Source organism: Aptenodytes forsteri, unplaced genomic scaffold (assembly GCF_000699145.1).
Source record: "Aptenodytes forsteri isolate BGI_AS27 unplaced genomic scaffold, ASM69914v1 Scaffold136, whole genome shotgun sequence".
Taxonomy (NCBI): Eukaryota; Metazoa; Chordata; class Aves; order Sphenisciformes; family Spheniscidae; genus Aptenodytes; species Aptenodytes forsteri.
This window is the reverse complement of record NW_008796111.1, coordinates 843,028-853,603: the sequence shown is the minus strand read 5'-3', so window position 1 is coordinate 853,603 and position 10,576 is coordinate 843,028. Positions and strand designations below refer to the sequence as shown.

The 10,576-nt window shown below is 55.7% G+C and overlaps 2 protein-coding genes across 2 annotated transcripts; both read right to left on the bottom strand.

Moving 5' to 3' along the window:
- Positions 1 to 3,276: 3,276 nt before the first annotated feature.
- On the bottom strand, positions 3,277 to 5,239 carry LOC103905349 (torsin-2A-like). Its single transcript, XM_009286989.2, has 2 exons — positions 5,016 to 5,239; positions 3,277 to 4,426 (listed from the first exon to the last, which is right to left on the bottom strand). The coding sequence occupies exons 1-2, from the start codon at positions 5,209 to 5,211 to the stop codon at positions 4,182 to 4,184; spliced, it is 441 nt and encodes a 146-aa protein (XP_009285264.1). The 5' UTR covers positions 5,212 to 5,239; the 3' UTR covers positions 3,277 to 4,181.
- Positions 5,240 to 7,000: 1,761 nt separating this feature from the next.
- On the bottom strand, positions 7,001 to 8,999 carry TOR2A (torsin family 2 member A). The gene is made up of 3 exons (XM_009286886.2): positions 8,653 to 8,999; positions 8,174 to 8,301; positions 7,001 to 7,584 (listed from the first exon to the last, which is right to left on the bottom strand). Exons 1-3 carry the CDS (start codon positions 8,757 to 8,759, stop codon positions 7,340 to 7,342), a joined length of 480 nt encoding a protein of 159 aa, XP_009285161.1. The 5' UTR covers positions 8,760 to 8,999; the 3' UTR covers positions 7,001 to 7,339.
- Between the last annotated feature and the right edge of the window lie 1,577 nt (positions 9,000 to 10,576).

Here is a 10,576-nt window from a genome sequence, read left to right as displayed (position 1 = left end):
TCCCGCCTTGCCCGTCTCCTCTTGCAGCGTCGTGTGTCTTGCGGCTCTCAACAAGTTCCCAGAATGTCTCCAAATGCTCAACAGAGACCTGGAGGACGAGAGGAACCCTGATGTGTACGTGCTCCATGCCTCCTTCTATGAATGCTTTGGGCAGGTACAGGCTCTGGTCCCGATGGGCCCTGGAGCTGCAGCCACAGCACGGAGCTGCCCAGGCCCTGAGGTGGAGGCTGCTGAGACGAGGCCAGGAGGCCAAGGCCAAGGTGGTGTCCAAGGCCCTGTGTGGGAATCTGCGTGGGGCCCTACTCAAGATCAGCTTCGCCATTGAGAGTGACCCCTCAGCTGCCGAATTCTTCACCCTCAGGTAGTGAGAGTGTCACCGCGGCCGGTTGGCCCCATCCACCTCTGAGCTCTCCTATCTCTGTCCCTGTGTCACAGGGGGGCCCTCCTCCGGCGGCTCAAGGACTTCAGTGCAGCCCGCAAGGACTTAGCCAGGGCGAGGGAGCTGGGGGCCAGGGGGGCCCCGGAGGCCCAGGAGACTTGGTGGCAGCTGGCAGTCGCCTACAATGACTGTGCCGTGCACTGCTACGCCCTGAGCCGATTCGATGAGGCTGTGATGCTCCTTGGCAAGGCTCTGCGGGACGAGAGGCGGGAGAAGGGGCTCTATGTAAACAGAGGAGGCAAGCAGCCGGGCTGGGGATCGCAACGGGGTCCCCAGGGTGAGGGCAGTGGTGCATGGGCAGGGCTGGGGTGTCGGACAGCAGCAGCTGCACTCGTGCATTGAGCATGTGCAGGGGAAGGCCCTGCACTGGGGTCCTGCGTTAGGGAGTGATGGCTGAAGTGGGCAGTAGGGCCCCTGGGTTGTCCCTTGGTCCTGACCCCTGTTCACAGCTGTGCCCATCTGAATGGTTTCAGCAGTGGGGAGAGGTACCAGGAGCTGGGATTTACCACTGGTGGTTCGGCTTCCTCCCCACGTGGCCTGTCCTGAGGCATGGCTGGGAATGGCTGTTCTCTTCCAGACTGGGCTGTGTCTCCTGCCTGGCGGAGCTCAGAGCTCTTGGCTAATGACGCTGAAATTTTTGTGGCTGGGGTGGGCTGGACACGTGCCGTGCGTGTTTCCCACTGGCACGGAGAGCTCCAGACAAAGCCCGGGGGTGGCAGCCAGCCCCCAGCCGCTCTCATTTAACCGAGACGCCGACGCTGCCTTGCTGCGGACTGCTTCCTTCGCCTGGGGGAGCTGGCCTATGCGCTTGCAGATTACCAGCAGGTGCTGGAGCTGAGCCTGGGGGACCGCGTTGTGCGGAGACGGGTTGCAGCGGCACTGCACGAGCAGGGCCAGCAGGACTCGGTGGCAAGGTGAGCAGGCGGGTTGGTGTGGTCTGTCCCAGGGCCGGCAGCAAGCCAGGCTGCCGAGCGTGCTCTCCTGTCCCCTCGCAGGCAGTACCAGCAGGCAGAAGCTTGCTTCTCCACGGCCATTGAGCATGAGCCCCAGAAACTGCTGTACTACCTGTGCCGGGCCAGGGCCCGCCTGTGCCCGAGGAGGGTGGAGAGCGTGAAGGAGGATGCCGCCCTAAGTCTGTGGCTCGACTCCACGGATGGCAAGGTACAGATCCTTACCCTCGTACGCTACCTCTTTCCAAGACAGACTGTCTGTGCTGTCCTGAGGAGCGAGACTGGATGCCTTGCCCAAGAAACCTTGGAGAAAACGCTTCGGAGCCCCCCCAGAACTCACCATTTCGGCTGATGTCACCTGGTGTGACAGCAGCAATAGGTGCATGCTGGGGGGTAGTTTGTCTTGGGCATTAGCCCACTAGTGCTGCCCACTCCAAAGGGGGGTTGCTCAAATCCCGAGTGCGAGGGTTTCGTTTGCTCTGGAGCGCAGTGGCATGTTTCAGAGCTCACTGCTGAAGTACTTGTGCTGGCAAAGGTGGATTTTGCCCCTTTTTTGCTCCTAAAAGGTGATGGTGGGTTGCTGGATGTCTACACTTGGCCTGGGAACCTTGTTCCAAGCAGGCGTCTCACTCCTTTTCAGCCCTCCCAGATAAAGGATTGCTTTGGGGGGTTGCTGCAGGCCCATAGCATTGCCTTTGCACTGGCACATGTCCCCAGGCTGCTGATGGCACTGGAGGCTGATCGGAAGGAAGCGGTGCCTGAGGGCGCAGGGCTGCCCACGGGACTAGGAGCTGTCTGAGGGACAGCGACTCGGGTGAGCAAGCCCGGGGTGCAGCAGCAGGGGCTGCAGGCTTGGATCTCGCACCCAGCCAGCGTGCGGAGCAGCAGCGCTAGCTGCAGCAGAAACGGCTGGTCTGCTACTGCGCCTGTCCAGCACCTTGCCTCGGCCCTCAGCTCCCCGCGTGCGGGGCCACCAGGCAGGCTTCGCAAAGCGACTCTCCCTGGGTAGGAGGTGACGTGGTTCCCACCTCCTGCTGCGCTGGCACTAGCCCTACGAACGTGGTGTTGAGACCCAGAGATGTGCTCTGCAGTGGGGGAAAAGTGCCGCTGGGGCAGAGAGACCCAGTGGCCTTCCTGGATCTACACTGGCTTCTCTGCGGAGGATGTCTGGCCCAGCTACTGCCGTTTCGCCTCCTCCCCAGGGAAAGGCTGCTGTCTTGTTTCCAGTTACCTAGTTGGAGAGCACGAGCTCTGTGCCGCTAAATCCCCGAAGTCCCATCGCATCAGGCAGCTGTTCCCATGCAACTGCAAACCTTCCAAGTCCTTCCGCACTAGCTGCAGTCAGGAATCCAAGTAAAAGACTGTTTCCCAACCATTTATTTCATAAAAGATTTATTTTGAAATTTCCAAAAATGTTATGCATTTGTAGAGGCAGAATTTTTGGGTCTGTCTGTGGGCCAGCTCCCGGGCAGCATTTGGGTGTTGTCTAAAATCGCTGCCTCCAAAGCTCCGGCCCTGGAGCTGGAATGGTCCCAAGCGCTGGCAGCTCATTTCAGCACAGGGCCTGAGCGGAGCATCGGGAGCTTTGGGAAGTGAACCTGCACCCATCCCTTGGGCAGTTTGTTCCTAGAGAGCGAATGATTCTGGTTCCTCTGACCTGTTTTGCCATAACTGACTGCCCAGAGGAGATTAAAACCCGGGCAAAGGTTTTAATGCTGTGCACCCCATGCTTGGCAGTGTGGAGCACTAATCTTCTCTAAATTGTCCGCAGGTCCCCCGTTGTAAGTGACACTCCGCAGAAGCTGAATGGACGCTGGCCCAGCCAAAGCCTGCAAGGTCTGACCAGCAGAAGGATGTACAAGAGGCTCAACAGCTCATAGCACCAACTCTCAGCCTGCTGTAGAAGTCATCGCTGAATAAAAGGAATTTTCAAAACCGTTAGTAGCACTATAGGCTCCCCTGGAGGTAGGACTGAAACTTTTTGTAGCTAGTAAAACAAGCGAGAAGTCTTTGTTGTTGTTGTTGTTTTCCTGGTTTGCTGCAGGGAAATCCTTTGGACCTTAAGGGAACGATGGACAAGGGGGTGGTAGGAAGAACCTGGCTCTTGGCAGATCAGGTGTTGCCATCTCCCACATTACCCCCCCACGCTTGTTGATGGTGAAGCTGGTCCCTACCAGCACCTATTCACAGTGAAAGGAAGCTGGAAAGAAGTTGGCTCTAAAACTTCCTTGAAAAGAAAATTTTGCTGCAATGTTGAAGGCGTTCACAGGCCAGCGCTGCAGGAGTCAGCACCAGCACTGTCACGTGGTACCAAGAAGCTGAGGCACAGCCACGCTTCAAAAGGTTCTAAAAACCTGTTAAAATGCTGTAGGAAAGAAATATTCTTCTGTGGGCTCAGAATCTTGATGTGTTGGATATCAGTAGGTGCCAGGAGAGGGGAGAGCTGCAGGTGGGTGCTGCTGTGACAGGGTGAGAAACCTCCCTGACACTGCAGGACCTCTTAGCCTCTTCCCTTTGTCACGGATGTCTTGGGTGGTGCGCCGGGCTGGTTGTATCCACCCTCACCTGGCCAAGGGTAAATCAGTAAAGTGCTTTAAATCACATCACTTGCACTTGGTCCCGCATCCTGCAGCGGCCTCCTTGGGGCTGGAGGGATGAGTTCAGCAGGAGACCGCTTGTGCTGCCGAGAGGGAACACGCAGCTCCCACTGCTCATCGCGCCAGCCCTGGGCTCTGCCGCTTTACAGCTCCATATACATCCCCGATGGATCTGAGCAAGGCCCTCGCCAGGGACTAGAAGAAAAAACTGATCCGGGAGGCCACTGTTTTGCAGCCTGTTGATGAGAATATTTTCTCTTCTTCTGGGAAGTAGGGGATGCTGTCAGCCACCTCCTGGACAACACCCGGACGCACTTCGAGGCCTTGCTGGATAAGTTCGCCGACGACGCACTGCTTTACGTGGTGGTGCTTCAATGGGAGGAAGGGCACAACAAAATCAATGAGATGTTCATTAATGATCCCAGATTTCCAGAATCCACCTGCAAAAGCAAAGGAAGAGACAGGTTTTACCTTCAGAGAGTCTCTGCTGTCCCTGGAATTCAAAGAGCTGCTTTGTGCGAAGCCAGAATACTCGGCTGAAGACATCTGCTCCAGTTTTGTACAAGGAGAGAGTTGAACCCATCCGTTGTCACCTCCCTTCCCCCACAACAGACTTGTTCTCCAGGAATGAGGGGATTTAGCTTGACTAGTCAGAATTTAAGCTCTGCTCCCTGTGACAAGGGCAAAGCAAGGAGAACCAGGCAGGCAGTGGGGATCGGTACGTTTCGGTCCCTTTCCGGTGAGCATGCTGTGCTGTTTGCCATCCCCCAACTGTGAATACACCTGTGAATACAGTCTCCAAAGAACTCTGCTAAACGTTGCAACAGGCCTGCTGGCTTGGAAGGCCGGGCTATTCTTTCCCTTCGCCAGGAAACCTCGAGGGGATCGCAGTTCCCTTCCCTCAAAACCCCCTCGTCCCTTTCTGGCTGCCTGGGAGGTGGCAGGCGGTGTTGGTGGCTGCCTGGAATGGGCCTGGCTCCCTCTGCCGGGCTCTGACCCTGCAGGAAGGGCTCTGCTCCACGGACTCACTCTGAGGGTTTTCAAACACGGCTTTGGAGATGGCCTGCTCCAGGTCCCGCAGGCTGATCTCCTCCCGGTCCTTGCGGGCACGCCAGAGATCCAGCGTCATGTCGTTGATCTGTTCCCCTCCTGCGTTGCTGCACAAGAATGAGATGCTTATTCGGCGTGTATCCGGGAAAATGGTGTTGCAGGACAGAGGTGGCATCTGGCACCCTCCAGCCTGCACGAGTGCAAGCCGGGATCTCCCAGCTGCCTGGCCTAAAATGACTCCTGTGAAGGCAGCCAAGTACCAGGGGCAGGAGAGCTTTTTCAGACTCTCCAGGTCTGTCTACTCACAATGAAATAGTGTCTTTTGGTATTTGCGGAGGCTCAAGGCTTGGAGAAGGAAAAGCAAAACGAGCGTGTGCTCTGAAGTAGGTATGACCTCTGCGCCAGCTGCAGCAGAAACGGCTGGTCTGCTACTGCGCCTGTCCAGCACCTTGCCTCGGCCCTCAGCTCCCCGCGTGCGGGGCCACCAGGCAGGCTTCGCAAAGCGACTCTCCCTGGGTAGGAGGTGACGTGGTTCCCACCTCCTGCTGCGCTGGCACTAGCCCTACGAACGTGGTGTTGGGACCCAGAGATGCGCTCTGCAGTGGGGGAAAAGTGCCGCTGGGGCAGAGAGACCCAGTGGCCTTCCTGGATCTACACTGGCTTCTCTGCGGAGGATGTCTGGCCCAGCTACTGCCGTTTCGCCTCCTCCCCAGGGAAAGGCTGCTGTCTTGTTTCCAGTTACCTAGTTGGAGAGCACGAGCTCTGTGCCGCTAAATCCCCGAAGTCCCATCGCATCAGGCAGCTGTTCCCATGCAACTGCAAACCTTCCAAGTCCTTCCGCACTAGCTGCAGTCAGGAATCCAAGTAAAAGACTGTTTCCCAACCATTTATTTCATAAAAGATTTATTTTGAAATTTCCAAAAATGTTATGCATTTGTAGAGGCAGAATTTTTGGGTCTGTCTGTGGGCCAGCTCCCGGGCAGCATTTGGGTGTTGTCTAAAATCGCTGCCTCCAAAGCTCCGGCCCTGGAGCTGGAATGGTCCCAAGCGCTGGCAGCTCATTTCAGCACAGGGCCTGAGCGGAGCATCGGGAGCTTTGGGAAGTGAACCTGCACCCATCCCTTGGGCAGTTTGTTCCTAGAGAGCGAATGATTCTGGTTCCTCTGACCTGTTTTGCCATAACTGACTGCCCAGAGGAGATTAAAACCCGGGCAAAGGTTTTAATGCTGTGCACCCCATGCTTGGCAGTGTGGAGCACTAATCTTCTCTAAATTGTCCGCAGGTCCCCCGTTGTAAGTGACACTCCGCAGAAGCTGAATGGACGCTGGCCCAGCCAAAGCCTGCAAGGTCTGACCAGCAGAAGGATGTACAAGAGGCTCAACAGCTCATAGCACCAACTCTCAGCCTGCTGTAGAAGTCATCGCTGAATAAAAGGAATTTTCAAAACCGTTAGTAGCACTATAGGCTCCCCTGGAGGTAGGACTGAAACTTTTTGTAGCTAGTAAAACAAGCGAGAAGTCTTTGTTGTTGTTGTTGTTTTCCTGGTTTGCTGCAGGGAAATCCTTTGGACCTTAAGGGAACGATGGACAAGGGGGTGGTAGGAAGAACCTGGCTCTTGGCAGATCAGGTGTTGCCATCTCCCACATTACCCCCCCACGCTTGTTGATGGTGAAGCTGGTCCCTACCAGCACCTATTCACAGTGAAAGGAAGCTGGAAAGAAGTTGGCTCTAAAACTTCCTTGAAAAGAAAATTTTGCTGCAATGTTGAAGGCGTTCACAGGCCAGCGCTGCAGGAGTCAGCACCAGCACTGTCACGTGGTACCAAGAAGCTGAGGCACAGCCACGCTTCAAAAGGTTCTAAAAACCTGTTAAAATGCTGTAGGAAAGAAATATTCTTCTGTGGGCTCAGAATCTTGATGTGTTGGATATCAGTAGGTGCCAGGAGAAGGGAGAGCTGCAGGTGGGTGCTGCTGTGACAGGGTGAGAAACCTCCCTGACACTGCAGGACCTCTTAGCCTCTTCCCTTTGTCACGGATGTCTTGGGTGGTGCGCCGGGCTGGTTGTATCCACCCTCACCTGGCCAAGGGTAAATCAGTAAAGTGCTTTAAATCACATCACTTGCACTTGGTCCCGCATCCTGCAGCGGCCTCCTTGGGGCTGGAGGGATGAGTTCAGCAGGAGACCGCTTGTGCTGCCGAGAGGGAACACGCAGCTCCCACTGCTCATCGCGCCAGCCCTGGGCTCTGCCGCTTTACAGCTCCATATACATCCCCGATGGATCTGAGCAAGGCCCTCGCCAGGGACTAGAAGAAAAAACTGATCCGGGAGGCCACTGTTTTGCAGCCTGTTGATGAGAATATTTTCTCTTCTTCTGGGAAGTAGGGGATGCTGTCAGCCACCTCCTGGACAACACCCGGACGCACTTCGAGGCCTTGCTGGATAAGTTCGCCGACGACGCACTGCTTTACGTGGTGGTGCTTCAATGGGAGGAAGGGCACAACAAAATCAATGAGATGTTCATTAATGATCCCAGATTTCCAGAATCCACCTGCAAAAGCAAAGGAAGAGACAGGTTTTACCTTCAGAGAGTCTCTGCTGTCCCTGGAATTCAAAGAGCTGCTTTGTGCGAAGCCAGAATACTCGGCTGAAGACATCTGCTCCAGTTTTGTACAAGGAGAGAGTTGAACCCATCCGTTGTCACCTCCCTTCCCCCACAACAGACTTGTTCTCCAGGAATGAGGGGATTTAGCTTGACTAGTCAGAATTTAAGCTCTGCTCCCTGTGACAAGGGCAAAGCAAGGAGAACCAGGCAGGCAGTGGGGATCGGTACGTTTCGGTCCCTTTCCGGTGAGCATGCTGTGCTGTTTGCCATCCCCCAACTGTGAATACACCTGTGAATACAGTCTCCAAAGAACTCTGCTAAACGTTGCAACAGGCCTGCTGGCTTGGAAGGCCGGGCTATTCCTTCCCTTCGCCAGGAAACCTCGAGGGGATCGCAGTTCCCTTCCCTCAAAACCCCCTCGTCCCTTTCTGGCTGCCTGGGAGGTGGCAGGCGGTGTTGGTGGCTGCCTGGAATGGGCCTGGCTCCCTCTGCCGGGCTCTGACCCTGCAGGAAGGGCTCTGCTCCACGGACTCACTCTGAGGGTTTTCAAACACGGCTTTGGAGATGGCCTGCTCCAGGTCCCGCAGGCTGATCTCCTCCCGGTCCTTGCGGGCACGCCAGAGATCCAGCGTCATGTCGTTGATCTGTTCCCCTCCTGCGTTGCTGCACAAGAATGAGATGCTTATTCGGCGTGTATCCGGGAAAATGGTGTTGCAGGACAGAGGTGGCATCTGGCACCCTCCAGCCTGCACGAGTGCAAGCCGGGATCTCCCAGCTGCCTGGCCTAAAATGACTCCTGTGAAGGCAGCCAAGTACCAGGGGCAGGAGAGCTTTTTCAGACTCTCCAGGTCTGTCTACTCACAATGAAATAGTGTCTTTTGGTATTTGCGGAGGCTCAAGGCTTGGAGAAGGAAAAGCAAAACGAGCGTGTGCTCTGAAGTAGGTATGACCTCTGCCCAAATGAGAAGCGGTGCGCTGGAAGGCCCCGTGATGCCACAGAGGGGCCTCTCTTACCTTACGAAGATGAAGATCGCTTTGCGGTAGTTGGTCCCGTACACAACCCACGAGGGTCCCAGGAACGGTATGATCACGTCGATCAGGCCCGGGTGCATCTTGTCCATCTCGTCAAAGAGAAAGGCCGACCGTCCACAGTTTGTCAAGTTCCCTTGAATCCAGCGCTTCAGGCTTTCCTAGGAAAAATACCCGCCAAGCCGTAAGGCAGCGAGATACCGAGGGCGGCGAGGGAGACTCGAGCTACCTCAGAGCAAAAGCTGAGTCCTGAGCTGAAGCGGAGTTGAAGGCGCTGAAAGCAGCTTCTCCCTGCACAGCACCACCTACTCGGAGCAGGAACAGGCAGCTCTGGAGAGGCCTCCTGTATTCTGGGTTTCGCACAGTGCCTGTTACCAGCTTTATTAGCCCATTGTAGATCTTTTATTACGGATTTAAAGACGGAGGCAGCAAACTAAAGCTGGGGATTCAGACTCCTACAGTTCCCCACGTTCTTCTTTCACTGTCTATCTATAGTTCCCAGCTACTGAGTGCTTTTTGCCAGCTCCTGTCCTGGTGCCAGAGCACGTGCCTGTGCTGACCCAGAAGAGCTCTGGCTCTTTACCACAGCTGAAGTTACTTCAGTGTAGATGCCAACCCATGCAAAACCACTCATGTCACCTGGGGGCATGTATAACTTCACCCAGTATGGGTTCTACCTTCCTGAGAGTATTTCTTCTAAGGACACAATACAACAAATAACTTCTCCAAACACCCAGAAAGCAAACGTCCAGGTGCGCCGATTCCCCACTCTGCTGAGGGTTTGGCAACTAACCTTCACAGGTTGATTTCTTCCCTTTCTCAGCTTTAAGAGACAGAGTAGCACAGTTAATAGCCTAGAGCTGCTGTTCAGGAGCTGCTTGCTGTGTGAGGAGGGGATTACAAGTCTAGCGATACGCAGGTTTTCACAGCCATCAAGCTGTTTGGAAAGCAATGGGAGAATTTTAGTGCCTTTCATCTAAGCAAAGCACTTTTGTTTGTGCATTCAAAGGGCTGTGTAAATATTTAAGGAATGAGAACGTGATCACGACAAGGACTGCTGTGGGGAAGATGAAAGTGATAACTGAGTGCCAGAGTATATCACAGTTACTAGTAGATCCTTCAGCCAGTGTGTGGAGCCACTCACTCAGCCGTGTTTGAGAGGGTAAAACAAAGAGCTTTTATTCCTACTGCACTTCAGGAAACAGCCGGAACGTGTATGTACTGAGGATCAAGATAGACATAACCAAAAAAAACCCCAATCAAGTAGCACTGTGCTGAGAGGCATCCCTTACCTTGTACTGCTCGATCCGCTCAGCATGGGGGAAGTGCACTATCGGAGAGAACTGGTGAACGTAGGGGCTCTGCAGCCCACCCTGGAAGAGGTAGCGGATGAGCATGGAGCTCACGTAGGTTTTGCCTGTTCCAGTTGAGCCGTGGAAGGACATCACGAGGGGTTTCACCGGATTCCGGTTCTCCAGGAACTCCCTCACTCCCTTCATCACCTGCTGCCTCACCAGGGGCTGCCCCACCAGATTCATGGCCAAGTCACACTCCAGACCTGAAGCAAAGTCAAATCAAGTCTTAGAAAATGCCAGATTGAAACAGCTCGTCTGCGGCTGAGCCCTCTCCGAGGGCTGCTTCCTCGGGCCCTCTCTGCCAGCCAGCCCAGGCTGCGGAACGGCCCTGCCGCCCAGTCCTGCCCCTCCGCGGGGTGGGGAGGCCCAGAGTCCCCTCTGCGCCCCGCTCCGGGCATGGCCCCCGGGGAAGGGTCTCCTGGAGACGCCCTGGCCGCCGGGACCCCCTTGCCCGCCGCCTCCCTGGCCTCGGAGTCCCCGTCCTCAGAGGCTCCCCGGATCCCCGCGCCTCAGGGCCCCCCGGCACCCCGCGCCTCAGGGCCCCTCTCCTCGGG